Source organism: Naegleria lovaniensis (assembly GCF_003324165.1).
Source record: "Naegleria lovaniensis strain ATCC 30569 chromosome Unknown tig034, whole genome shotgun sequence".
In the NCBI taxonomy this organism is placed as follows: domain Eukaryota; phylum Heterolobosea; class Eutetramitea; order Acrasida; family Naegleriidae; genus Naegleria; species Naegleria lovaniensis.
This window is the reverse complement of record NW_025407857.1, coordinates 1-25,753: the sequence shown is the minus strand read 5'-3', so window position 1 is coordinate 25,753 and position 25,753 is coordinate 1. Positions and strand designations below refer to the sequence as shown.

The 25,753-nt window shown below is 38.0% G+C and overlaps 13 protein-coding genes across 13 annotated transcripts; 8 read left to right on the top strand and 5 right to left on the bottom strand.

The window, feature by feature from the left end:
- Positions 1-122: 122 nt before the first annotated feature.
- On the top strand, positions 123-2,254 carry C9374_008572 (uncharacterized protein; the record flags this gene model as incomplete). The annotated part of the gene is made up of 3 exons (XM_044698663.1): positions 123-766; positions 840-901; positions 960-2,254. The coding sequence occupies 3 exons, from the start codon at positions 123-125 to the stop codon at positions 2,252-2,254; spliced, it is 2,001 nt and encodes a 666-aa protein (XP_044545212.1).
- Positions 2,255-2,444: 190 nt separating this feature from the next.
- On the top strand, positions 2,445-3,422 carry C9374_008571 (uncharacterized protein; the record flags this gene model as incomplete). Its single annotated transcript, XM_044698662.1, has 1 exon — positions 2,445-3,422. One exon carries the CDS (start codon positions 2,445-2,447, stop codon positions 3,420-3,422), a length of 978 nt encoding a protein of 325 aa, XP_044545211.1.
- Positions 3,423-3,552: 130 nt separating this feature from the next.
- C9374_008570 (uncharacterized protein) lies at positions 3,553-4,835 on the top strand (the record flags this gene model as incomplete). The annotated part of the gene is made up of 3 exons (XM_044698661.1): positions 3,553-3,664; positions 3,845-3,926; positions 4,016-4,835. The coding sequence occupies 3 exons, from the start codon at positions 3,553-3,555 to the stop codon at positions 4,833-4,835; spliced, it is 1,014 nt and encodes a 337-aa protein (XP_044545210.1).
- A 130-nt stretch (positions 4,836-4,965) lies between these two features.
- Positions 4,966-5,490, bottom strand: C9374_008569 (uncharacterized protein; the record flags this gene model as incomplete). The annotated part of the gene is made up of 2 exons (XM_044698659.1): positions 4,966-5,295; positions 5,419-5,490. 2 exons carry the CDS (start codon positions 5,488-5,490, stop codon positions 4,966-4,968), a joined length of 402 nt encoding a protein of 133 aa, XP_044545209.1.
- Positions 5,491-5,834: 344 nt separating this feature from the next.
- Positions 5,835-6,188, bottom strand: C9374_008568 (uncharacterized protein; the record flags this gene model as incomplete). Its single annotated transcript, XM_044698658.1, has 1 exon — positions 5,835-6,188. The coding sequence occupies one exon, from the start codon at positions 6,186-6,188 to the stop codon at positions 5,835-5,837; it is 354 nt and encodes a 117-aa protein (XP_044545208.1).
- Positions 6,189-7,177: 989 nt separating this feature from the next.
- Positions 7,178-9,964, top strand: C9374_008567 (uncharacterized protein; the record flags this gene model as incomplete). The annotated part of the gene is made up of 2 exons (XM_044698657.1): positions 7,178-9,287; positions 9,345-9,964. 2 exons carry the CDS (start codon positions 7,178-7,180, stop codon positions 9,962-9,964), a joined length of 2,730 nt encoding a protein of 909 aa, XP_044545207.1.
- Positions 9,965-10,157: 193 nt separating this feature from the next.
- C9374_008566 (uncharacterized protein) lies at positions 10,158-11,408 on the top strand (the record flags this gene model as incomplete). Its single annotated transcript, XM_044698656.1, has 1 exon — positions 10,158-11,408. One exon carries the CDS (start codon positions 10,158-10,160, stop codon positions 11,406-11,408), a length of 1,251 nt encoding a protein of 416 aa, XP_044545206.1.
- A 179-nt stretch (positions 11,409-11,587) lies between these two features.
- On the top strand, positions 11,588-13,681 carry C9374_008565 (uncharacterized protein; the record flags this gene model as incomplete). The annotated part of the gene is made up of 1 exon (XM_044698655.1): positions 11,588-13,681. The coding sequence occupies one exon, from the start codon at positions 11,588-11,590 to the stop codon at positions 13,679-13,681; it is 2,094 nt and encodes a 697-aa protein (XP_044545205.1).
- A 354-nt stretch (positions 13,682-14,035) lies between these two features.
- C9374_008564 (uncharacterized protein) lies at positions 14,036-16,308 on the top strand (the record flags this gene model as incomplete). The annotated part of the gene is made up of 2 exons (XM_044698654.1): positions 14,036-15,026; positions 15,086-16,308. 2 exons carry the CDS (start codon positions 14,036-14,038, stop codon positions 16,306-16,308), a joined length of 2,214 nt encoding a protein of 737 aa, XP_044545204.1.
- A 71-nt stretch (positions 16,309-16,379) lies between these two features.
- C9374_008563 (uncharacterized protein) lies at positions 16,380-17,276 on the bottom strand (the record flags this gene model as incomplete). Its single annotated transcript, XM_044698653.1, has 1 exon — positions 16,380-17,276. The coding sequence occupies one exon, from the start codon at positions 17,274-17,276 to the stop codon at positions 16,380-16,382; it is 897 nt and encodes a 298-aa protein (XP_044545203.1).
- Positions 17,277-17,446: 170 nt separating this feature from the next.
- On the bottom strand, positions 17,447-19,847 carry C9374_008562 (uncharacterized protein; the record flags this gene model as incomplete). Its single annotated transcript, XM_044698652.1, has 2 exons — positions 17,447-17,651; positions 17,704-19,847. 2 exons carry the CDS (start codon positions 19,845-19,847, stop codon positions 17,447-17,449), a joined length of 2,349 nt encoding a protein of 782 aa, XP_044545202.1.
- Positions 19,848-20,065: 218 nt separating this feature from the next.
- On the top strand, positions 20,066-22,309 carry C9374_008561 (uncharacterized protein; the record flags this gene model as incomplete). Its single annotated transcript, XM_044698651.1, has 1 exon — positions 20,066-22,309. The coding sequence occupies one exon, from the start codon at positions 20,066-20,068 to the stop codon at positions 22,307-22,309; it is 2,244 nt and encodes a 747-aa protein (XP_044545201.1).
- Positions 22,310-22,416: 107 nt separating this feature from the next.
- Positions 22,417-25,753, bottom strand: C9374_008560 (uncharacterized protein; the record flags this gene model as incomplete). The annotated part of the gene is made up of 1 exon (XM_044698650.1): positions 22,417-25,753. A coding segment is annotated over one exon (3,337 nt), but the record flags the coding sequence as incomplete, so codon positions are not given.

Below are 25,753 nucleotides of genomic sequence, written 5' to 3'. Positions count from 1 at the left end.
ATTGAATCATCATCAACAACACGATATTAACGATCACTGAATTTCAACAATTCTTGTAGAATACTATTCTAACTTAACCGATCATTATTATAATTTTCTCGTTTGAAAATTCTATCGTTACGATGGGAAATAGTGCAAATAGACCTGCAAGCTTGGCAGCCAAAATTGCAACCTCGACGAGCAACGACTACAATGCTGCCAAGTGTATTATGGCAGACGAGGAATATGACGATGAAACTGTTGAGCCCGGACAAATGATCGATTGTAAGGACCAATTATTAAAATCTGGCTCCATCATTGAGAGTTACAGAGTGGATAAACTCATCGGAAAAGGTACATATAGCCAAGTTTACAAGTGTGAAAAGAAAGTTCACAACACAAGCCAAGGTTCAACATGTTCAACCACATCAACAACGACAACACTAGTGACAGAAAAGACATTCTCTATCAAGTGTTGTTATGCAAGAAACGATGCAGATTGGCGGCTTATCATTTCGGAGGTCGCGGCCATGAAAAATCTTCAACATGACAATATTTTGAAATTCTATGAATATTTTGAGATTAGCAAGGAGGTACACACCTCAGAAGATCCCATGGTTGCCATTGTGATGGAATATTGCAACAATGGTTCTATTGGAGACTTTATCAAGCGAAATCGACACATCACTGCCGACCTGTTACAAATGCTGGACTGGGTTGTGCAGTCCATTCACGGTATTGGGTATTGCCACAAGATGAACGTAGTTCATAGAGATATCAAGCCTCAGTAAGTACAGGCATTGTTGGCTCACAATGTGACACTGTGTTTTATTTTCATTTGGTGCACAACTCCATTACAGCAATATACTATTACATGCTCCTCATGAAAATGGTCGAATTATGGTCAAACTATGCGATTTTGGTACGTATCTGTATACTTTTAAATTTGTGCATAATAATACCAACCGAATCAATCACAGGTCTGAGTTCATTGGTAAAGGATAAAACTGAAACACTGAAAACCTTTTGTGGCTCTCCAATTTACGCCGCTCCAGAAATTAATCGTCTTTCTTATTCGTTCTCTGTGGACGTGTACAGTTTAGGAGTAACAGCATTAGAAATGCTCTGTAGATTAGACTCGTGTGAATTTCAAAATAGAATTTACAACAAGTCCAGAGATTGTACTTGTCTCGAGAAACTAATTTCTGAATTGCCTCTGAAAAGTCTTCAAAAACTAATCAAATTAATGACAAGCTATGATGAAAAGGAGAGAATTACGAGTGAAGATCTCATCAAACATCCAACAGTGAAAGCATTCGAAGCAGTGATTAGTATATCACGAGGAATTTTGAATGCTACCTATTTTGAGATGGCAGATCGTGAATTTATTGAGACGATATTCGAACTTTTAGATTTCTACAAAGAAGACATTCCAAAAATTGAAATATTATTCCAAGCAATTGTCCAATTATTTCAACTCAAACCTGACAAATGCTTGGAAGTTGTACAGAGCCAAATGAGTCAAATTGGATCCGAGTTTTTATTTATTGAAGGAGTATCTCTGGAGTCAAAATCTAGTATTTTCTTCATTCTGATATCTATTGGCAGTTGGTTATGTTCTTATTTGGAAAACCTGAATAACAAGAGCCACTGTAGCCACAACAACAGCTCTTCACAACTAACAAAGCGATCAAGATCAACCACCCTCTACAATGTTTTTTCGGCCATTAGTGAACACTCACCTGGAAATGACGACGAAGATGACGAACTGAAACGAAACGTCCTCCTTCTCATTAACAATATCAAACACTTTATTTTGGAATTTGCTAATTATGCTGGAGAAAATTATCAAATTACAATTTTAAGCTATTTGGTTCAATCTCTCATGATGGATACAGCAAATAGATCTCCTCCTCCTCCTCCCATGAACACCTCTCCTCAATCTAACGGAAGTAAGAGCAGCCTGGGATCACTATTTACCATTGATGACAAATCCTTTGTCTTTCTCATGATTCGTGAGATGGTAATTCAGTTCGATATTTGTAAGCAGGCTGTAATTCTTAAAAACAAGCCACAACTCTCACCTCCAACCACTTCAGAGCTCACCTGTGACCAATATTCTGCCAATAGAATGTATTCTGGATCTTTTGAACCACCTCCATCACTCGCCAACAGTTGTTCGAGTGATGATCTTTCTCGTGATTCCTCTGCCGAGTTAAGAGAGGCCTTTTTGCGAGCTGTCCACCAACGCTTGTTGTCGAGCCAATGTTGGTAAATCGTGACCCGAGTGCAACACTTCAAAGGTTTTGGTCTTTCATGTGAACAGAAAGGAACTTTTCAATTTGCTGCTTCAAAAAATTGAAATCACAATCTGGAAGTGCATACCTCTCCGTAGACGGCCGTCATCATCACTTTGTTGAAAATCAATTTTTCTCCTTGATTGCATCATCATTCCAGAATTGAAAATGGATTATGGACCAAATTCAATTGCCTTTCCCAGTGATCTATCGAAACTGACCGTTCTTGAACAACTCGGAGGAAGCTCACATCCACAAAAAGTCAAAGATCAAACCACCAATCAAGAATATGTCATGAAGAAAGGTTTCAACAAGAAACACGTTGTGAATGAGTACCGAGTGAATTTGTGTTATTACAAGATGGGCTGCCTCGTTCCCCAAGTCAAACTGTATGTGAAAGGAAAGATGATTTCCTCTCTCGACGGAATTGAATCATTGGCCGATGATGATCATTCGGATATTGTGGTCTTGTCAGAATTTATTAACCATGGAATGACATGGGCCAATTTTATGAAACAGCGTTCGAAAGAAGAGTGTGATCAAGTGAGAAGAGAGATGGCTCGGTTTTTTGTGTTGGATTGTCTCTTTGCGAATCGTGATGTGATCGGTGTAGATGATTCCAACATTCTTATTGTAGAACAAGCAGTACATTCTCAACAGCAGCATGTCGATTCAAAACAACGATTTTCAGTCTATCGTATTGACAATGGAGGAGCATTGAGTTTTCGAGCACAGGGCAAGCTTAAAGATCCAGGTGAATGGGGAGACTTTGTGAGTGAGATCAATCTCATGTTGGATGATAGTTTCAATGCCAATACTGCCAATGTATTTGGAAAAGGAGGAGTTGTAGATTCCAACAACATGTTTCAACAAATCATGACCATTTCAGACCAAGCCGAGAGTTGTATTTATCCATATCTTACTCATCAAGACGTCCAAATTGTTAAGGAACGATTGAATTATTTACGAAGTGTCGTTGGTTTGTACGATACCTCAACAAATTCCAGTATGTCCAATGATGTGACCGAGGCTGACCCACAACTTGTACAAACACTCATGGAAATGGGTTTCTCGAAAGAACAAAGTGCAGCAGCTTTAATTGCTTCAAACAACAATGTAGAAGCTGCTCTTTCATTTCTATTCTAACGGTTTTGAGATGACCATGACGAGGATGATCATTGGTACAAACCCATCACCAAACTTTTTGTAAATACAAATCATGATGCCAAGTCATCAATTCATGATTCGGATTTTTGTGAATTCACGCTGCGAAAAAATGCTCAATTCCTTCACTGCACTCCGATTGCTTCTCGCATCGAAAGGACTTTATTTGCTTAACCTTGTGGGAGTATTGTGCCTGGTTCTCATGTACAAGCCCTATTGTAGAGGTAGGTGATTTGGAGAAGGAATCTATTCCATCCGATTTACGTGGAATTTTATTGTTTTCGATATCATCTATGATTTTGCATCATCATCGTCTCTAACTTTTTGATCAATTTCTCATTGATTGCTCCACGGAATTTTACTGTATGATGATCATGTGAATGATGATGATGAATCATAAATAGAGGATCAAGGATCTTTCATTTCAAAAGTTTGTGTTCCGTGTCCTCCAAACTCAATCTGTAGTCTTCGTTCAGTGATGGCATGGTAAGTATGTCTGTCTCGTGAATATGTTGTGCCTACGATCCGAATCCTTGATGATCCATTCGGAATTTACATTGAATCTATTCAATCAGCTCTCGAGGCTATACGCTCAAAAACGAAGAAATTTGCATTAAGGATGATGAAACTCATCAATTAGCTTACAAACTTTCTCTTGCCATGAAAGAACATCTTGAATATCAATCCTATCTCTATGAATGCATTGGAGAAAAGAATGTAAGCGAAAAGGTCGGAGAGAATGATCTATTTACTATGGCAGTAACATCCGTACTGGATGAAGAGAAGAGTTTGACTTATAATAGTGAACTTTTCGATCAAGCCTTTGATTTGGCATTGGAATTGATTTCCGAGAATGCTAAATTGTATCAAATTGCTATTGATGCAAAGGAACGATTATATTCATACAAGTTCCATTATTGGGGATCATGCTTATTCAACACATTACATGGAAAGAAGGCACATAGAGTCTCCAATGAGGATATGACTGTGAGTCCAAAATCGAAAACTATTACTACTACGGTTAAAAGAAATACTAGAAATACTGTCGAGAAGCCAACCAACAATAACACCATTTCACAGGAAGGCAAAGTTATTGAAAAAGAGAAGGAAATTGCCAAGTTGAAACAATTATTGGAAGCGAAAGAGAAGGAAATTGCAGCTTCAGTTGAAAAGACACACTCAGAGTTGGTATCTTTAAGAAAACGAGAAGAAGATATTCGAACAGAATTGAAAAATAAGGAAAACGAGTTGTCAAAAATCAAAACAGATCACGAAACCTTGAAAAAGAAGGAACAAGAACTTTCTCAACAAGTCGAAGTTAAAGCAGCAACCATTGAAAGACTGGAAAAGGATTTAGAGGCTGCTAGCCAAAAGAAAGAAGATGACTTTTTCTAAATGTTTAAACAATCAAGGAAAATGTACTTGAGGAATAACTGACATCTACTAGGTTATGACAATTTTGAATGGCACACAATGTAACAGTAAAATGCAAATCTTGCATTGGAAGCAATTCATGCAATTATTATTATTCTTTTCCAAAATCAACAGGAACAATTTTCAAGTGCAGTTGAGAAGGTTGTGTTGGATCGGAAACTTTTGCTGACGATGGAACTGTCAAGTTCAGCCACAAGTCATTTTCCACACCTTTTTTAAAGTTGGAGAAGGACATGATTTTATACTGTCCAATTTCATCATCGGCACTGAGTCGGTCCCAATCAAAAACTTTCAATTCCATTGAACTCATCTTGGGGTTATCAATTTCAAAAGTAAAGGTTTCATTCCACACAGGATGAAGATGATTTTGTTTGATGGTTGTTGATTTTACTTCTGATCTTTCGGTTTTCATTTTCACGTACTTGGGTATTAAATTGTTGTGAAATATCGCCATTTAACAAAGCACACGCGTGATGGATGCATTTATCATCAAGATTGGATTAAACGAAATGAGCGTCGCATCATGTGAAAGTAGAATACTCACTGGATCGCTGCTTTTCAAATCGGCAATTGGTAAGTTCTTGCCTTCGACTAGTATCAATTTGAGAGTTGGCATTTGCTAACGTTGTTCTTTTTTTGCTTTTCGCAATACGCGCAAGGCATATGAAACGTGATGTTTGTCAAATTGATGACATTTTAATTTTTCATAAACCCATCACACACAAGGTGTGAAACGATGAGAGGAAGACATCATTGAATATTAAATAATTAAAATAATTAATTAAATATTCGTGAAAGAACAAAATCATTAAATCATCAAAAGATAATAAATATTTCTGTATCAGGTTAAATATTTATAATAATCAAAAATATGAAACTCTAGAGATGATAACCTGAAATAGATCAAAAGTGTATGATACATGGAGTATTCAATCTAGATTATGCTGTACAAGTGTGAGATTACTTCTTCTCTTCATCCTTCTTCTTTGATCCCTTCTTCTTCTTTGTGATATTTGCAACGTTTTTTTGTCTTGCTTCATAGGTGTTAGCACTCTCTCTTTGTACTGGCTTGGATTCCTTCTCGCCCTTAGCACCCTTTTGAACAGTTTCCTTGTAATTTACGTTGGTTCTTCTTCTTGGACCAGAGAGAACGTTTTTCTCGTCAATGCTGCAATATTCTTGAGCAATTCTCTTGTTTGGATCAGTTGGTTTCTTGGTCTTCTTTTGCTTCTTCACACCCTTTGTGGTTTTCTCGGTGCTTGTTGTTGTTTCTTCTTCGGTTTCTTCCTTCTTGTCTTTCTTTGCTGCAGGCATTTTGATCAAGGATGACGAGTCAGTGATGGGAGCGTCAGTTCACAGGCGTTTTTTTTAAAGTTTTTTTCTTGGTAAAAATCGATTTTCATTTTACAACGGTTTAGAGCGCCAATCCTAGCCGTTTCCAACCGTTACAAAATTTTTGGGTATAGACCTCAAGTCTTCTTTCTCGTCGAGCAAGAGGCTTCGTTGACTCGCTTCTTCTTTCCACGGATGACCAACTGTTGAAAATCAAACTGAATGGGAGCAGCATATGGCTTGTACATGATGACGATTCGGTTCTTCTCATCCATTCTTATCAAAAAATGATCTCGTAGAGTTGATGATGATAAAATTGTTTTCTTTTCTCTCTTCCCGATGATAAGATTCGAGCTCTCTCACCAAAAACGCTTCAAGAATGTACGCCACATGAACGTTGGTATCAGCTTGGCTTCGGATTGATAGCCATCTACTCATCATGACATGAACCAAAATGTATTGCCCTTGATAGGTCGTGAAATCTCTCTCCATGATCGTTACGCGTTAATATTATATTTTCGGCTTTCCCTGTTGTTCTTTTAATTTTGGTAATAATAATATTAACAACAATAACAGTAATCGTCTAACGCAGTAGTGAGCATTGAATAGATGTTTTACTCCTTTCCGAGCTTTCAGTAATTGAAAAAGAAAGTCGTTTGGAATATCTCTTCTCAAGAGAATATAGTGTGTTCTGAGTGGCCTCTCGCCCCTTCTCTCTCAAATTATTCTTCACTCTCAGCATCAGCAGCGAACATCTACGACGAAGAAGTGTTGTTTGGGAGAGCTAACATTATTACTATTAGAAATTAAAGCATCAAGCGACCTCTCAGCATCATCAAATCTGCAACTTTGAGGATCTACATCATCATCATTCGCTTTTTGTTGTTGTTGATGCATCTACTTACTCTGAAATTTCATCATCCTATTATTATTACAATTCTTAAGAGTAAGCAATGGTAACTCCGTCCACCATGCTGTCCACAACAACTTCTCGTCATCAGCCCACAAGTGGTGAGAAACCGCCTCCTTCATCTACAGAGAAAATTATTCTCAAACTGGACGACTCGGATGATGATGCTTCTTCCATAGATTTTGGTTCAGCAAGTTGTACAAGATCCTCGTTCATCTCTGTGGTGTTTTCTGATGAAATTGGCAAGAATGACGATCATTTGGAGAAACAACCTCATCATAATGAAGAAATTGGCAAAGCTCATCATTTGCAAGTCCATCATAATCAACAACAACAACCGTTAACACTTTCTCAATCACCAACAACACCAACAGCAGCAACGGGTTCACTGGAAGAACCTACAACACCACTTTTCCTCAGCACCTCACATCTTTCAAAAACTTCCTCACAAATTGCATCGTCACCAATGTCACTCTCCATGTCAGGAAATGGAAATGGGCCATACCGAAGAGTTTCTAAAACTCTGGTCAGTCTTTCAAAATGTTTATTGGGAGATAACTCGTTGAAGGTTGGAAGTCATATTGCAGAACGGTCATCAGCACCTTGTTTTGAGACTGGTTCAAGCACTTTTACAGATTGTTCTTTACCTCCTGATTTGTATGAAGCTGTGACACCTAGGACTCCAAACTCCTCATCTCAAACCACCACCAATTCGAATACTTTGGAAAATGCCTCAACAAGCCCTCTTCTTTCTTCGAGTGGAAATATTGATGGAAAAGAATTAATTGACAGGTTGACACAAATGATCAAAAACAATGAATTGAAAACCAAGAGTTCAAATCCACCTATTTCATTTTCGTGCGATTATTGCTCAAATCCAAGCTCTCCTACCCATTCTGAAAGAAACAGTAGGCCATCTTCTCCAAGTCATCAATCAAAGTGTCAAAATTCCCCTACACATTCACTACACTCATATGACTCATTTGGTTCAAACAATGGAAAACTTACAAGAAACAATGAAACTTGTCCTGAAGAATTTTTTGGGCCTCATGTGGTCGAATGCGTTCTCAATGAAATGCTTTGGCCTCAATACTCGTTTTGTACATTATGTCATTTGGCCGCCAGATTTAATAGTGTGGAAGTCTTGAGCTGGCTCAAGGATTGTTGCTGTGATGAAAATTGCCGAACAGATGTCACTGATCATCCTACCACCCCAAATTTTGAAGCGTCTCCAAACACCAGCATTTCAACGACACACTCTCCAACAACGAATCATAACGATGTAAGGATTCAAATAGATTCAGCATCACCTCCAAGGCTTTCACTTGCAGTCAACATTGATATGAATTCAATGACAATTCCAACTACCACAGAGTTTCACGATGCCATCACATGTGCCTCAGCAAAGGCTAGCTTCTCCTCACAAACAAGTTTGCTAAGTGATGAGATCAATAGCTTCACCTGCAGCACCTCTCATCCTCAAGTTTCTATTCAATTTCCAGCTGAACAAGATCAAACTAGTCACACACTCCATTCTCATGACTGCATCAACAGACAAAAGAACTTGTGGACAACTCTTGATAGTATATCCGCCTCACCGCTCCTGTATGCAGTTCAGTACGGAGCTCATGAAGCATGTGTTTTTCTTTGTAGTCAACCTGCTGTTCAAAGTCAAATCAATTTTACTAGGGATAGGTTTGGTAATTTACCCATTGTCCTAGCTCTGAAGAAAAAAGACTTTGTATTGTGTGACTTGTTACAACTGTTCGGAGCCAAATTTGACATGATTGGAAGCGTGGCATTAGGTGAATCACTTCTTCATACCGCTCTGAGAGAGCTTGATATTGTCACCAGTGAATATCTTGTAAAGAAGAACCCAAAAATTATTTTGAAAAAGAATCAGAGAGATGAAATAGCATTGTTTAGAGCCCTTCGTGATTTCAGACCTACTGGTATTAACAAACAAATGACGGTCTCCATTCCAGGCAATCCAAACTCTCCACCAAAAAAGACACTTGTAAAAACAAATATTGTTAGAGATTCAAACACTCTTGGTAATCATGCTGTCACATTGAGAGAGTTTTTGGAGAAAGGTCCTGAATGGCTCGGTGAAGATTTACTTGAAAAAGCAATTACCTGTAAGAATAGTTTTGGAAGAAATATTTTACTGGGTATGTATTTCAGAAATTGGAGTCACCAATATTAATTTTGAACTCAACTTCTATTAGAATCTGTTGCAATTAATGATATTGATTCGACCAAAGTACTTTGTGGTTACATTTCCAGAAAATTGGATACGTGTGTTGGAAGGACAAAGAAACAGTTTGAAGAAATGGTATTTGATCCAGAGAAAATCAACACCATGAATATTATTCAGCTTGCAATTCAATCCTCACTTCAGGTTTCAACTCACAGGTCCGAAGAAACATTCTTTGTATTTAATGGATTTTGTTGGCTCTTGGATTGGTTAAGGAAGACTTTTTCCGTGTCATGTCCTCATTCTCTTGCTCAGTTACTCTCCTCAAGAGACTCTAAAGGGAGAACAGCAATAGAGATTGCTGCCAAAGAGTCTGAAACCAATTCTTCATTCAAAATGTTTCATCAATTACTATTTGAAACCGAATCGACATGGAAATCCCTTGTTCCAGCAACAGCAAAACTCGAGAATTCTCCCTCAATCAAAATTAATTCACCCTCAAAAAAGGGTGGCTCTGCATCCTCAGGAAACATGACACTCTCTCCATCACCTTCTTCTTCCTCAAACAACCACTCCTCCAACCATGGCGGATTCTTTTCCAAGCTGAAATCTAAACTTCAAAGACATACATCACCAAGAAACATTAAATAATATCTTTTTGCCGTGTCTCTTTGACCAATGATTTTCTTTCTAATTGGTGGTAAAGGTCGTTGATGTGATGGGCGACCTTTTTAAGGGAGCGTTTTGGAAATGTCAAAAGCGAAACATCCCCTCACAAAAATTCCAAAAAATTTTAACCATTCGATTGGCTGTTGACGTTTCCCTTTTTCAATCGCTTCACAAAATGATTCCACAACAATCATTCATTCCGCAACAACAACAACAACCCATGATCATGCACAACACTGATCCCAAACAAGGACACATTCTCCATTTGAAAATCCATTCAGGTCTGAATCTACCCAAAGCCGACACGTTAGGAACGATCGATGCCTACGCTGTGGTGCATATCCCTCTCATCGTTGGAAGTCCAAGCAGAGCCACTCATAAATCCAAAGTCATTCCGAACAATGTAAATCCAGTTTGGAAATGTTGGATCTATCAACATGATGTCGACATTTCCAAGAATTTAGAAATTCAAATCTTTGATTATGATGCTGTGGGTAGTAATGATCTTGTTGCTACATGCGAAATTCCACTGAGTGGTTTATCAGCCCCCATCATCAAGAAGGAGTTTTCATTGACCATGGTTGGAAAGTACAAACCCTATCGTTCCGGATCTCCTTCCATGATCACACTATCTATGGCCATTGGAAGCTCTCATGAAGTGGTAGCTGCCAATCTCATGTCTCGATTTAATCCCGTTCATAAGGATATTTTCAAGAAGAATATCATCTTTCCTCTCAGATTTGCCAATTTATGTATGAAGATTTCCATGAAGACACATTTAAAGATCAAGATTTTGGATTGCAATGCGACTCGAAATTTGGTGATTAATTTTGAAATTCCTGGACGTGATTTTCGATCCAAGATTACCTTTCATCAAACTCCTAGAAATGTGATGGGCTATCAAGTGTTTCGTGAAATCAAATTGAAAAAACCAATTAATTTGGCAAAGGCTTATTTCCCTTATATCAAGTTGGTGACTTCTCCATTCGTCGTGGTGGATAGTAGTAAGGTTGTTGACATTACCAGGAAACATGGATGGGCAGGTGTGTTGGATTACAGTGCTGCAAAGAGAACTCTCAAGAATATTATTCCTGATGATCGTCATGAAAGTATTTACATGATTGAGCAATATTATTACCTTAAATGTGATTGGGATTCATCAAATTCCGATCAAAAAGTTGGTTTGTTAGATCCATATCGTGCTCAAGGTTATCATGTTGAAATTTCACACAAAGACAAGTCAGGAAGTGAGATTGAATATTTTGCTTCTCCAAAACGTTTGCTAGATACTCAACATTATTGTGGAGCTTGTTCTGAGGTGAATGATTTGAGCTATCCTGTCATTCATGCAGATATGAATATTTTGCTGTTGCAAAAGACTCAACCTGTGTATTATGATTTGTTTGCATTGGCTCCAGTCTTGTAGTAATATATGTATTCCAAATTATCAATAATAACATTGGGTTGAACATGTTTTGAAACCTGTCAGTTATGCCACACTTCACTTTTTTGTTCGGCCCGAGTAGGATGCGCTTTTTGAGTTGTGACATTTGGCACAGCCAGAAAAAACGCCTTGGAGAACCCGAAGCTGGCAAGCTCATCATCATGTCCTCGGGCAACTCCACCACAAACAATTCTTCCATCATTTGCGATCCCTTTCTCTTCTCACTTGGCAATTTCTCTACTGAAAGCTCCCCTTCATCAACTTATGGCGTATGCCCAGATGCTCTCACAACACCAATATTTTCAGGTCTTTTCATTGGTCTCTATCTTGTGCTTTATCTCGTCAACACTCTTGGCATCATCAAATTCCGAAAGAAGGGTCGCATCAAATCGAGGGATCCTCTCTACTTGTTTGTGTGCATGTGTGTCCATGCCGTATTCATTGTTGGATTTTTACTGAGATTTACCGTCGGACGAAAGCTCTTTCCGTGTGCACTCTATACCTTGCTCTACTTCTTGCTGCCAGCTGCTGTTTCATTGCCAACCACGTTGAGATGTATTCGGATTTATACCATGTATCGATTGAATTTGTTCAAAACTAAAATCTTTGATATCGATCATGAAGCGGATAAGAATAGGAACAATGTCGGTAATTTGATAAATATTGGCAACAACAAGCCAACGGGCATGGATCAAGAACTTCAAATCAAACCAGAGATGGTCACGGTTAATACACCAACAACAAATCATGACGAGTCATCGATCCTAGTAGAAGAAGTGAATCGTCATCATGATGGTGGTGCATCACCTGCCCTAACCTTAACGAGTGATGACAATCTTGTTGCTCAGCCTCTCCAAGAAGAGCAGCAAGGTCAACAACAACCATCCTCTGAAATTGTGCTTCCAATTGCAGATGTAACTTCTGATTCAAGTATCCAACATGATACAACCACAACCACAATGACTGACGATAAGGCTCTTCCAAACAATACTACAACCTATATTGAGAGTCCCATGAACATCATTAGTCGACAGCTGCAAGCCATCGACCCCTCCTCTCTAATCACCAATACAGATCCTACCGATTCCAATGATGATGAATTTACTTTCACCTTAAACTCAAAATCCGTATGGGACATTTCAGATTCAAATGAACAAGTCAGAGCACAAATTCGCACCATGCAAATCCTTTCCTTTCTCTCCAGTTACAAATTCATGATCATTTCCTATTCGGCCTTAATAGTCTTTCAAATCATCTTGTGGCTGCTTTTCGGAGCTATTGAGGAAATTATATTTGCTGTTTCTTCATCCCAGCAAGAAAATAAGAGAGCCTTCTTACTAGAGGGAGGTCTCTTTGTATTCAATCATGGTTGTGCTCTCTCCACTAATTTTGTCATTATATTTGCCTGTGTTTCCATCTTGTATATCATTCTGGAAATTATTGCCTTGATTCTGTGTTTTCGAGCAGATCGGGATACCTGGAACATGAAACGAGATACCATTCTCCTAGTTATTCTTCAAGTGATTTGTGTGGTATTATTTGCCATTGCCGGTAATGTAGAATTCATTGTCATTCTCACCGATTACATTGTGCCATATGGCTACACACTCGTCTTGTATACATTTTTTGAAATTGGAATTTATACATCTATTCCGTTATTGAAGACACTGATGGAAGCCATTCGACCACCATCCACCAGTCATAATAAGCGTGATCAACATGAAACTGGAACACAGAAAGGCGTGATGAAAAATTTGTGGTGGTCGAGAAGAAACATGGATCAAATTCATTCACCTGCCTCAAGTCCAAGCACCACTACTTTATATTTAAATAAGGCAATATCCATTCATCAACAGCAACAACAACAACAACATCAGTCTGAAATTGAGAGAATTCTCTTGAATAAGAGAACATTTGACATCATGTTGGACTTTGCACGACGCTCGTACTGTGTTGAGAGTGTATTGGCTTGGAGAGACATTCGAAGATTTAAATCCAGTCGGTTGCATAAGAGAAAAATAGCTCAACACGTTGTAAATACCTATCTCACGATTGGAAGTCCTTTTGAATTGAATATTTCAAATATTGTTAAAAAGAGAGAGGACTATATGAATGTGCTGAATAGTGATGCAAAAATTACATCATCGTTCTTTGATAAGCTTGAAGAACATTGTTTGTATGATATGAGAGATGTATTTACAAGGTTGAGAAATTCAAATAAGGAAATTGATGACTTGGTGTATTCATTCGAGTAATGCAACACTGAGTTTCAATGATTCATTAGTTGGATTTAATTATTGATCAAGCTATTGAACTTTCTTAACGAATTTAGTGGAATGATCGTAATATGCTAACCAATGGAATTCTATCATAGAGATCATGAAATTTCCTTTCATCTACCAAGCCGAAACTAGAAATGAGGTTTACCATTCTGATGGTGTGGCGTTGTACAAACACATCGCTGGTGTTGATTGTTGTTGTTGGTCAAACAATATTCAGCTATTTTCCATATCAGCCTAATTACTTTTTTATGAGGCGTGGTGATGATAGTTTTAGATGATCATCCAATTTTGAAATTCAGTGCATGATCATTAAAAACACAACGCCCAATGACCAATCCAACAGCTCCTACCACTTCCTTAACCCCTTCTCCTCAAATCCAGGAACCACGTTCCTCATCTCTTTCCTTTCAACAACAACAACAACAAGAACAACGGAAACCCTCTTCCATATTCCATGAAGGTGAAATTGAATTTCAAAAGAAAGCCAATACCTTTGAATTTGCCAATGCTCTCGGACCACGTAAAATCACAGGTCATGTTCCTCAAGAATTTCATCACTTCCTCACGAATCGTATGGTCGTGTATGTAGCCTCATATAATTCTGAAACGAATGAATGTTGGTGTTCGGCCATATGGGCTTCTCCTCGTCCCACTGAATTGAAAGTATTGGAAGAGGAACACATTGTTGAAAAGCCTTCCTTTCTGAAAGACTCTCATTTACCTTCGTATATGGAGGAGAAGGATTATCCATGGATTCCTCTCTCTACCATTGTTGAGCCTCAAGGTAAAGATTCGGAAGAAGAACGTTTATGCTCCTTATACGATCCATGTAATGTGGCCAGTGGTGATTCATGGCTTCATCTCAATTACCTGAATGCCCAACACTTTGAAAAACTCGTTGATATTTCTCAGGATGGTAAAACCCTTCGAATATTGAAAGCTCCTCATGCACAAGATCCCATGTGGCAATCGTGTCGAGAGGCTGGTACTCTGGTGAGTTTGAATTTTCTTGATTTGGAATCTCGAAAACGTTATAGAACGAATGGAATCTTAACGAAAGGACTCTCTGCATCGGGATTTGAAATACAAGTGTGTGAGGCCTTCTCGACTTGCCCGAAATATATTCAACAGAGAGCTGTGGTGAAATTGTATCAAGAAAGTGAAGAACGTAAAGGAGTGGTGGTGAATGAATTGTTGGCTGATAGGAGAATTACATTGGGAGATGAAACAACGTACTTGAGTGAGGATGTGATTAATTTTATTGTGGGATCTGATACCATGATGATTGCAACGATTCACAAACATGTTGGAGCTGATTGTAAGTAATGTTCAAAGAGTTTCTGGAATTTTGGTTCAAACTGTTTTGTGCTTGCAAAGGTTCACATCGAGGAGGAAGACCTGGATTCATTCGAGTCTTGGATCGTAGAACATTAGTTTGGGGAGATTATGTTGGAAAAGGCATGTTTCAAACTCTGGGAAATACTGTCAATTGTCCCAATGCGGGACTGCTATTTGTAGATTTCGAAAATGGTCATCTGCTTCATCTCACTGGTGATATTCAAATATTATGGAGAGAGCCTGGAACAAGTTTGGATGGAAGTGATCGAACAGTTCTTTTTCACACCAAAAGATGGATGTTATTTCAACATTCATGTCCTTTTATTTGGCAATTTGTTTCCATGTCCTCTCACAATCCATTACTCAATGATTCCAATGAATTGGAGAAATTGAATCCCAAATATTTGTCAGTGGTGAATGTTGCACCTCTTATGAAGAAGAAACACCAGAAAGAAATTGTGCATGCTCGTTTAGAAAGAATTATTCCAATTACGGATGAAGTCAAAACCTTTGGATTCAAAATTTCAGAGAATAAGACAGTTTCCATACAACCTGGACAATATGCGACATTTACATTATCTTTGGAACATCCATATATGAGAAGTTGGACTGTGTCATCAGCACAATATGTCACAATTCCTCATGTTCACACAGACATGAATGATACGAACTACTTTGAAATTTCTGTAAAAAAACAGGATTTAGGAGCAACAAGTACATGGTTGCATGATCATGCCCAACCAGGAGATGAGCTGTTTTTAATGGGAATTGAAGGAAATTTCACTTTGCAAACGTCGTATTATGTAACAATGAAAAAGAAGTCACAAAACAAAGATGCTCAATGGAAAGTCTTGTTCCTGAGTGGAGGAATTGGCATTACTCCTTTCATTTCAATGATTCGCGGAGTGTCCCATAGCTTAAAACAATCAATCCTAACACAAGATTCGAAACCTCAAATAGTTATGATTCACAGCGAAAAACTTCAAAATGAGATACCTTTCAGGTCAGAGCTAGAAAATTTGCTACAAGAAAAAGTGATCGATCAGCTGTTGTTCTGTGTCACACGAGAGAAAGATGTTAAGGGTGAATTAATTAGATGTCAACGTCTGGATAAGAAGATTATTACGGACACTGTTAAAGATATCGAGGAGAGGGTAGTGTATATATGCGGACCCGGTCCTTTCAATGAAAGTATGATTAGGACCATGCAAGATTTGAATGTTCATGCCAAGAATATTGTTGTTGAGAGCTTTGATTATTAAAGTCTCGCTTAGTTTTTTGAGATTCGAACTTCAATAGGAATTTCGAATCGCAATGGAAAGTTTATGTTAATTTAAAGAATTATACAATCGTCTCCGCCACCATGGTGAGGCTCCTTGCGGTACTGATCAAAGGGTGCTTTTCTGATTGCATCCAAAATGTGATATTCCTTAAAGACTTGTCTTGGACTTGCCCACACTTTGTATTCATTATGTTCTCTCGCATATTTAAAATCATCGTTCGTGAACCGAGTGCTGTCAAAGAATGCCAGCTTTGCAAATTTCCAAATGTTTTGAATGGAGTATTGCGAAAACAACTTTTCGTAGAAGGAGTGAACTTTAGGATAGTAAGCATTTTCTAAATCTAAAGCCTTCAATTTGGCGAATAAAAAAGCCAGCATGTCACTCTTGTCCAACAATCCTGGAGATGTTGGTTTGAATTCTTCCAATAGCTGCAATACAAAGTTGTTATTCATGAGTAGTGAATGATAGCTATTCGCATATTCCTTACGATGATTCCACACAACTGAAAATTTTTCTTGTATGATTATTTCGAAAATTGATGTCATTAAGCCGTCATCTTTTTCAATATCCTCCCCAACAGAAGCTTTCTCATGATTAGCTTTGTCAACATCTAAATTATCTCTGTGAATATCATAAACATTGAATGCTAATATGGTATGGCACGCCACAAACTTTTTCAACTTTGAATTTCCGTGAAAAGGAGCTCTTTCAGAGTATCCAGTGTCATGAAAGAGGAATGAGATGACGTCCTTGTCCAAACTACAAATAGATGCCTTCTTAGTAGCCAAATGAATTGGAGAAACATCAAGTGGAAAAGCGGCATATTGTTCTAATTGTGATCTGTCTACATTCGGATCCGAAATAATTGATTTGATATTTAGATCGATAAAATTCTTCACAAGAGATTCCATGGGTGTTATGCTCGCTAATGATTCTGTTGCCATCATGATGATTGTTATATGTCAATAGTCAATAATTTTTTCAATGTGATATGCACAGCTGTGAATTTTTGAGAGAAAAAGGAAATAGCGATTAGTAGTCGAGTGAATGCATTTTCACTGAAACCCTGCGGAATAGCCGCACAAAATTCACTGCCACCTAAAAAACTGACTACAGATTACCGTTTGCTCTTCAGTACTTTCACCAAGAGCTCCTTAAAACTTTGTAACATTATTGGCTTGTATGCAACTTCATCAAAACCTTGAGACAACAGCTGTTCTTTCAATTCCCATGTGTTCGCAGTTACAGCAACAATACTTGCTGTTGTGTGATAATTGCCTTGGCGCTCTGCTCGTCGTATCATTTCACAAGCTTCTTTACCACTATTGAATTTAATGATCTCGTGATTTCTCTTAACACTAAATTAATACATACCTCAAAATTGGCATCACACAGTCTAATAGAATCAGATTGTATGATTTATGTTTGTATTTCTCAAAACATTCCATACCATCCTTTGCTTGATCTATGTCCTTAAATCCAATTATTTTCAGCATTTTCTCAAGTACTTTCCTGTTCACATCATTGTCATCAGCAAGCAAGACAGAATATTCATCAAATTTGATGTCGTTATCATTGGCGTCGAGTTCTTTGAATTGTCTTGTTTCTTCGTCGTTTTTCAACTTGTGAACATCTACATCTATGAAGTTCTCTAATGTCTCTCGAAGATCATTAAATCTCACTGGCTTTGAAAGATAGCATGAATCTGAATATTTGCGTCTTGCTCCTCGATCGGTGGTTATGACAAAATTGAGGGTTGGACATTCGTTGCATATACGCTCAAACTCTGATTCCACAAGAAATACAATATCTGGAGTGGTTGTCTGCAATAATGATGCAATGTTTTGACTGTTCTCGAATTCAAGAATTTCGTGATATAGTTGAAATAATTTTAGATAGCATTTTAACACATCTCTAAAGCATCCATCACTATCAATGATCCAGGCTGTTTTAGTAGGATTCGCTTCTAAAGGGATTTTGAGGTCATGGTTTCCTTCTGCTTTTTCCAGTGGTAAAATTATGGTCATAGTGGTTCCTTCATTAGCTACACTTTTAACCGTTATTTGGCCATTCATTTTATCAACGAGTAACTTTGCAATACTCAACCCAAGCCCATTTCTATTGGTGTATATCAAACTACTTCCACCCTCTCCTAATTTGTTAATGTTTTCTGTTTGCTTAAAATATTGATCAAATCCTAATTTGATGTCTTCATGCTTTTCTATTATATGGAAAGGCTGAAACAAGTTATGGATTTGATCTTGTGAAATACCACATCCTGTATCAATACATTCAAGTTTAACAAAAGTGGAATTTTGAGCCAATCGAGAGCGAATGTTCTTGTCAAATTCTGTTAAATCTTGCTCAGTGCAAATATCACAGTTCACTCTCACGTATCCATGTTTTGTATATTTAATGGCGTTCGAAATCAAATTCATTACTACCTGGCTAATTCGAATCGAATCTCCTTTGAGGGTTGATGGTAAAGAAGAAACATTACAAAAAGCATGTAACGCAATTTTCTTTTCATGAGAAAGATGAGAAAAGAGGCCAACTAACGAATCCACCAGAGCAACTATTGAAAATGGCTCTGATTTCATTACTGTTGATCCAATTTCAAGAGAGCTCATCTGTAGAGATGAAGATAAGATATGTAAGAGTAAATTGGCATTTTCCTTAATATCTTCCATCGTTTCAGAAATTGAAGAGTTTTTTAGGATGCAATGCTTACAGCCATTAACACATTTCTCACCTTCAAATTGGTGATGCAACACTTGCAAACTTCCCGTTATGCAATGGAGAGGATTTCTTGCTTCATGACTCAAATTAGCAATGAATTTTGTTTTTTCTGAACTTCTCACTTTTTCTTTTGCAATTTCCACTTGTTGTTTTGTGAATTCTTGATTCGTTTTGAATAATGCATCCGAGAACATGTATGCTCCCAAAGTAACACCCACTTGCAAAATAAATACTTCTGCTAGTCTCGAGTAAAAGTGTCCAATTTCCAATTGCGTCATATTTTCTTTCCAATTCCAAAATGAAATGAGCATGGCTGTACATGAGCCCAATACAAGAGCAAATCCTGCCAAAAGCATAAACCTCAAATTGAAACAAAAATTCTTTGTAGTGATGAGAATTTTGAAAGTAGAAAGAACATGGTAAGGAAAATGCGGGCCGAATAGCATGTACACTAATATTTGGACCAGAATCATGCCAAAAATTCGCACGATATTCGTTGCCAAAAATCCTCTTAGAGTACTCGTGATGATTGTATTTAATGCTATTTGAAAAGCAATTTCCGCAGCCGCCACACAAAGAAAGACCCAATACGTTCCCGAAGAGCAGAACGATAATGCGAAAAAAATAGGTAACACTGATAAGGTTATTCCTGCTTTGTTATGACTCTTTCTCAGTTCTATTAAATGGTTCAATAATGCCTTCTCGGCATACCCTTGTTCTTGTTGTTCCGAAGATGCCAACGACGGTGGTGGTGCCAAAGGAGACGTTATTTCTGGCATTTTGCTGGTATTTTTTTGGTATTTTTTTATTCGCGCACTCGATAAATAATAGTTTAATGGTGTTTCATGAACAAACAGGTTGTATACAACAACGCTTGATCAAAATAATTTATTCTTCCTTAATAACAACCTCATGAGAATTGGGAATTATTCTTGATCAATTCGCGTGTCAGGGTTGTCAAAGGAGTACGAATTCAGAAAGGGCGATCACTAAAAAAATGTACAACAATAATCATCAACCCCATTTCACTGTGGATCAGAACCAACAACAGGGTCCACTTTATGGTCAACCAGGACAACCACAACAACAACAACCATATTATGCCCAACCATCCTTACCACAACAACAACAGTATCCGTATGGACAAGTTTCTAACCCGAACTGCTACTTTCAACCATCGTATATTCAGAGCTATCCCTATCAACCACAACAACCATCATCATCTATGAATCCTTCTGTTCAACAACAACAACCATCATCATCATGGACTTATTCCTATCCAAACTCTCAACCACAACCTCCAACGCAACAACAAGTTCAATATCCAACAATCATGAATAACAATAATTTCATCTCACAACAACAACAACCCTACAATATTCCTTCTGCTTATCAACAACAACAACAACCATCATTATTATTACAGACACCTTCCGTCTATCCTCCTCATGTACAACAATTCTCACCTCAACAATCACAACCTGTGTCATGGACGACTCCACCGTCGTATTATGGACAACAATTAATTGTTGATCAACATTCTCAACAACAACAACAACAACACAATCCACAATACTCATCATCATTATTCCAACCAGGTACTACTGTACTGAATGAACCATTTACCGATTCGGAATTTCCACCCAATGAAACATCTTTGGGTCATTCCAAAAAGAAAATGAAAGAAAATAATTATGGTTCATTCAAACGAGCATCGGAATTGTGTGAAAATCCACAATTAATCATTGATGGTATTGATATTTCAGATATTATTCAAGGACAATTTGGAGATTGCTGGTTATTGAGCTCATTGGCAGCAGTTGCAAGATTTCCTCATTTAATTGCTCATCTCTTTGTTCGTTTCAATATTTCCATGGGTCAATATACTTTGAGATTATTTTGGAGAAATGAATGGAAAAATGTTACTGTGGATGATTATGTGCCTGTCACGAGTGAAGGAGAACCCATGGTCGTTCGATCTAAAAACCCCAATGAACTATGGCCTACCATTGTTGAAAAAGCTATTGCTAAATTGTTTGGAAGTTACTCAAAGGTCGAAGGAGGCGATGGTACATTGGGTATTTATCTGTTTACTGGATGTGTGCCTCAATTCGAATTGTTAAAGAATTGTAAGCATGAAGATTATCAAGCATTACGTACACAACAGGATGATGATGATGACAATGAAGAAGAATATGAAGAAGACGATCAAAATGAAGAGGAATGTGAAGAAGAAATTGAAGATGTTGATGGGGGTGGTGGATTGTCACGAGATGAAATTTGGGAATGCATTTTGACTGCTTTTAACAATGGTAACATGATTGGTTTCGCCACTGAAGATCATTCTGGATTGGGAGACGAGTTTGTTTCAGAAACAGGTATTGTTGGAGGCCATTATTATGCACTTGTGGATGCACGTGAATATAAGGGTCATCAATTGGTCAAATTGAGAAATCCATGGGGAAACACGGAGTGGAAAGGTGACTGGTCTGATGTTTCTCCTCAAATGACCGATCAAGTTCGAAGAGAATTGAACAACACAAGCAGTCTTGAAACATTTTCTCTGATTCAGCAATTATGTGCAAACACAGGACTTTTGCCACTCAATGAGGACACTGCCAGTGATATAGGAAATTCTTCGAGAGGGAGAAGAAAAAAACAAGTATTGGATCCTGACGATGGTGTTTTTTGGATTTCCTTAGATGATGTCATTGACAATTTTCGTACAATGGCTATTGGCCATCTCACTAACATTGATTACTTGTACAAGGAAGAGAATGCATTTGGATTCAAATTCGATCGAAATCTTTTACATGCCATTCACAAATCCTCAACTTTTCCAATCTACAAACAAATTCTTGTTCATGATGATAAGGATCTTGTGACAGAAGATGAAGAGACTGGAACCAAAATTCTTACTCAAAAATTTTCTTTGACTCTTGGCGAGGCTTGCCAAGTACTTGTTGCTTTGAGAATGGTTCATAATGACATGTTAAAATATAGTACTTATTTGGAATTGGTTTGTGATGATTTGGATGTTAAAAGTAATGGACTATATGTTTTTACAGGCACATGTCTAACGTTCCCAAAGGGAAAACACACCTTCCATGTTAATTCAGAATCGAGAAATGGAAAATTCTCTGACATTGAAGTGACTTTGTTGTGGGAAAATCGCAAGGTCCATTTAATGTTGAATGAGGAGGAAGTGGAGTGCAATGACGAGTGGTATGACGAGGAATAAGCATATTAAATTATTCATGGTCCGTATTGGCTGTGACACACACATTTCATTTGATGTTTCATAATCGCTGGGAGAGCAATGAAATAGAATTTATTTGAGTTTCCAGTTTACAATAAAATGATAGACATTAGGAGTAGAGCAGTGGTTGTTGCAATTGCATAATAATTCAACTGGAATCTACTTGTGGCAATTGAGACACGTCCAGATGTTCTTGCAGATTTCTGTGGAGAACTGGGTGTTGCTTGTTGTAACAACAATGCATTTCCCTTGGCATTGTTGGTGTCACAATAGACAAATGTTGAGTTAACCACTGTTGTTGTGATTTTAGCGTTTGTGTTGAAAGTGTTCGAGATTGGATCAAATGTGGCACAAATTGGAACATAACCAGAAGAAGAACTGAAAAGAAATCCTAAACGTATAGTTCCACCCATAGTGAAGTTTGTTGCCAGTGAACCATTTGCATAATATGCATTAAAATCAACAATCTTGGAAACAATTCTGTAATTACCAGAAATAACAGCTCTCGAGGATTTTTGTGTCTGAGGATAAGTAAAAAAACCTCCAAAAAGGCATTTTCCTCTTTCATCTAAATCGTTAATAAAATAACATCCCAAATTAAATCGTTGTCTTTGTATCAGCTCCATTGAATTTTGACCTCCAATATTAACCTTTGAGTTTGGAGATTGGAAATACGCAACATCCAAGTTTGTGCTTGTCGAAGAAATAACTTCGGAGCTCGCCAATGATGGAATGAGAGCTTTGGCTGCGGAATGTATCAATACACCTGTCTTGTTGGAGGATGATGAGAGAATTGTGTTAGAAGCAACACCGACAAGTGAAGGAAGATAATTTCTATTAAATTGACCTGCTTGAGTGGTGGATACCAAAGTGTCCATGACCAAATTAGAAGTACTTGGACTGAGCTCACTTGGGACCTGAGTGGCAGAGGAAAGTGTTTTGAAGGCAGTATTGATTTCCATGGTACCAACCATGTTGGAAATACTCTGAATGATGCTCGTTCTCATTGCACTCTTCTTTGCAATTTCAGTGGCATTGGTAGTTGAAAGAGTGTTCAAAAGAGAGGATGCACTCAAAATATCGCTCACAGATGAATTTGGAGAGATGATATTTTGGATGACATTTAAAGCTTGATCTGTAGGTAAATTATTGATTGGACTGGAAAGGGATATAGTGGTCAACTTTTGAACACTCATAGTTTTTGATCCAAAGGTACCAACGTATAAATCAGCTGAGCCTCCTGAGAGGTATGGTAATGTGAATGTAGCAGGAGCAGGTGATAATGGTGTCAAAATAATGATACCTGTTAAATCATAATAACCAAATCCATATTGGATGTCTGTGTCGCTGTAAGGATTAGAATTGCTTGTAATTGTGATTTTGAAGATTGTTTGTCCGGCAGTTCCAGATGTAATACTTTGATTGGTCTTTGCATCTTGTAAGGTAAAAGTTAAAGTTGGATCAAGTTGAACTAACACAGAAACGTCATTCTTGATGGTTACTGTGGCAGAGGAGAATACAACTGTAGTATTAAGGCTAAAACCATACGTGTTACCTGCTACCAGTCCATTCACAAGTGCCAAATTATTGAATCTGAATGGAAGAAGCAATGTTGGACTATTCAGTCCATTAGTTGCAATAGAAGCAAGATTAGAAATCACAGGACCAGAAGTTTGATACCAATTATAATTGATACTATAGGTTTGGTTGATAAAAGGAGACACTTGCACATTCGCAGCAGCTTGATAGCCATAAACTGGAGCTACATATGAAGGAGCTTCAATTCGGGTATTAATGAAGCATAAAGGACCATACACGTTTGGTAAACATGCACAAGTATTATTGACACAGGTTCCTTGACCAGAACATGGAACAGTGATTCCCATTTCAGGTGCAACACAACTTGCTTGATCACAACTTGGTCCACTCCAACCAGGCAAACATTGGCAAGAATCCTTTGTAGCACAAATACCATGTCCTGAACAAACTTTTGGATCTCTGGCAAATTTTCCGAAACATTTGAGACCATTTCCATCAGTAAGAACTCGAACTCGTGCGTTAAATGCATCAGCAAATATAATACCTTGGTTGGTAAGAATTAAACCTGTTGGTGCAGAGATTTGTGCCAAAGTGGACAAACCATAATCTCCACTAAAACCTTGGACACCAGTTCCAGCAAGTGTTGTAATAGTGTTGTTTGGAAAGACAATTCTGACCCTATAGTTGTTGGCATCAGCAATCAACATTTCACCAGTTGGAAGTACAGCAACATCCGAAGGATAATATAAGGAAGCAGAGGTGGCTAAAATGTTGTCTGCATTGTATCCCTGAACACCATTACCAGCAACGGTTGTGATGATTCCATTGGTGTCGACTTTTCGAACTTTAAAGTTGAATGAATCAGAAATGTAAACTTCTCCATTGGATGTGACAGTAACACCATAAATGAGAGCAAGGGCAGCATTAATTGCAAGACCACCATCACCTATATATCCAGAAGCACCAGAACCAATCACAGTGTTGATGGTTCCATTCAAATATACTTTTCTGATTCTGTAGTTGTACATGTCGGCAATGTAGAGTTCACCTGAAGAAGACAACGCAACATCCATTGGAGTGTTGAGAGAACATGAAGTGGCAAGACCTTCATCTCCACTGAATCCACTGACTCCATTTCCTACAACTGTTGAAATTGTACCGTTCACATCAATCTTTCGAATTCTATGGTTTCTGCTGTCTGCAATGAATATTTCATCTGATGGAGAAATAACAATACCATAAGGACGATTCAATAAAGCTTGAGAAGCTGGACCATTATCTCCGCTGAAACCAGCAACACCATTGCCAGCAATTGTGGTGACCTTGCCATCCAAATGGATCTTCTTGATGGCATTTCCATTGGCATCTGAAACAATGACTTCACCAGTGGAGAGAACTCCAAGTTTTTGTGGATCCACAAACTCACCATTACCTCCTGCTAAAGTATAAATTGTAGGAGTACTCGAAAGACATGTTGGACCAAAGGTGTACCCAGAATCACAAACACATGTATCTGTTGCTACGCAATAACCATGACCATTACATGCGTTTTTCAAGACACCAAAACATTTCGTTTGAAGCTTTCTAACTTTTGCATTGAAAGCGTCGGCAATAAGAATACCGTCTTTGACGAAAATAATGCCAGTGGGTCCAGCCAGTGAAGCAGCATTGGCTAAACCTCCGTCTCCTGAAAAGGCTTGCAAGCCATTACCAGCAAGAGTAATAATTGTTCCATTGGTAAAAACAATTCTTAGTCTGTTGTTGTTGGTGTCAGCAATGACAACTTCTCCACTTGGACCAACAGCAACATCCGAAGGATAATATAAGGAAGCAGAGGTGGCCAACATATAGTCGCCATTATATCCTTGAGTACCATTACCTGCAATG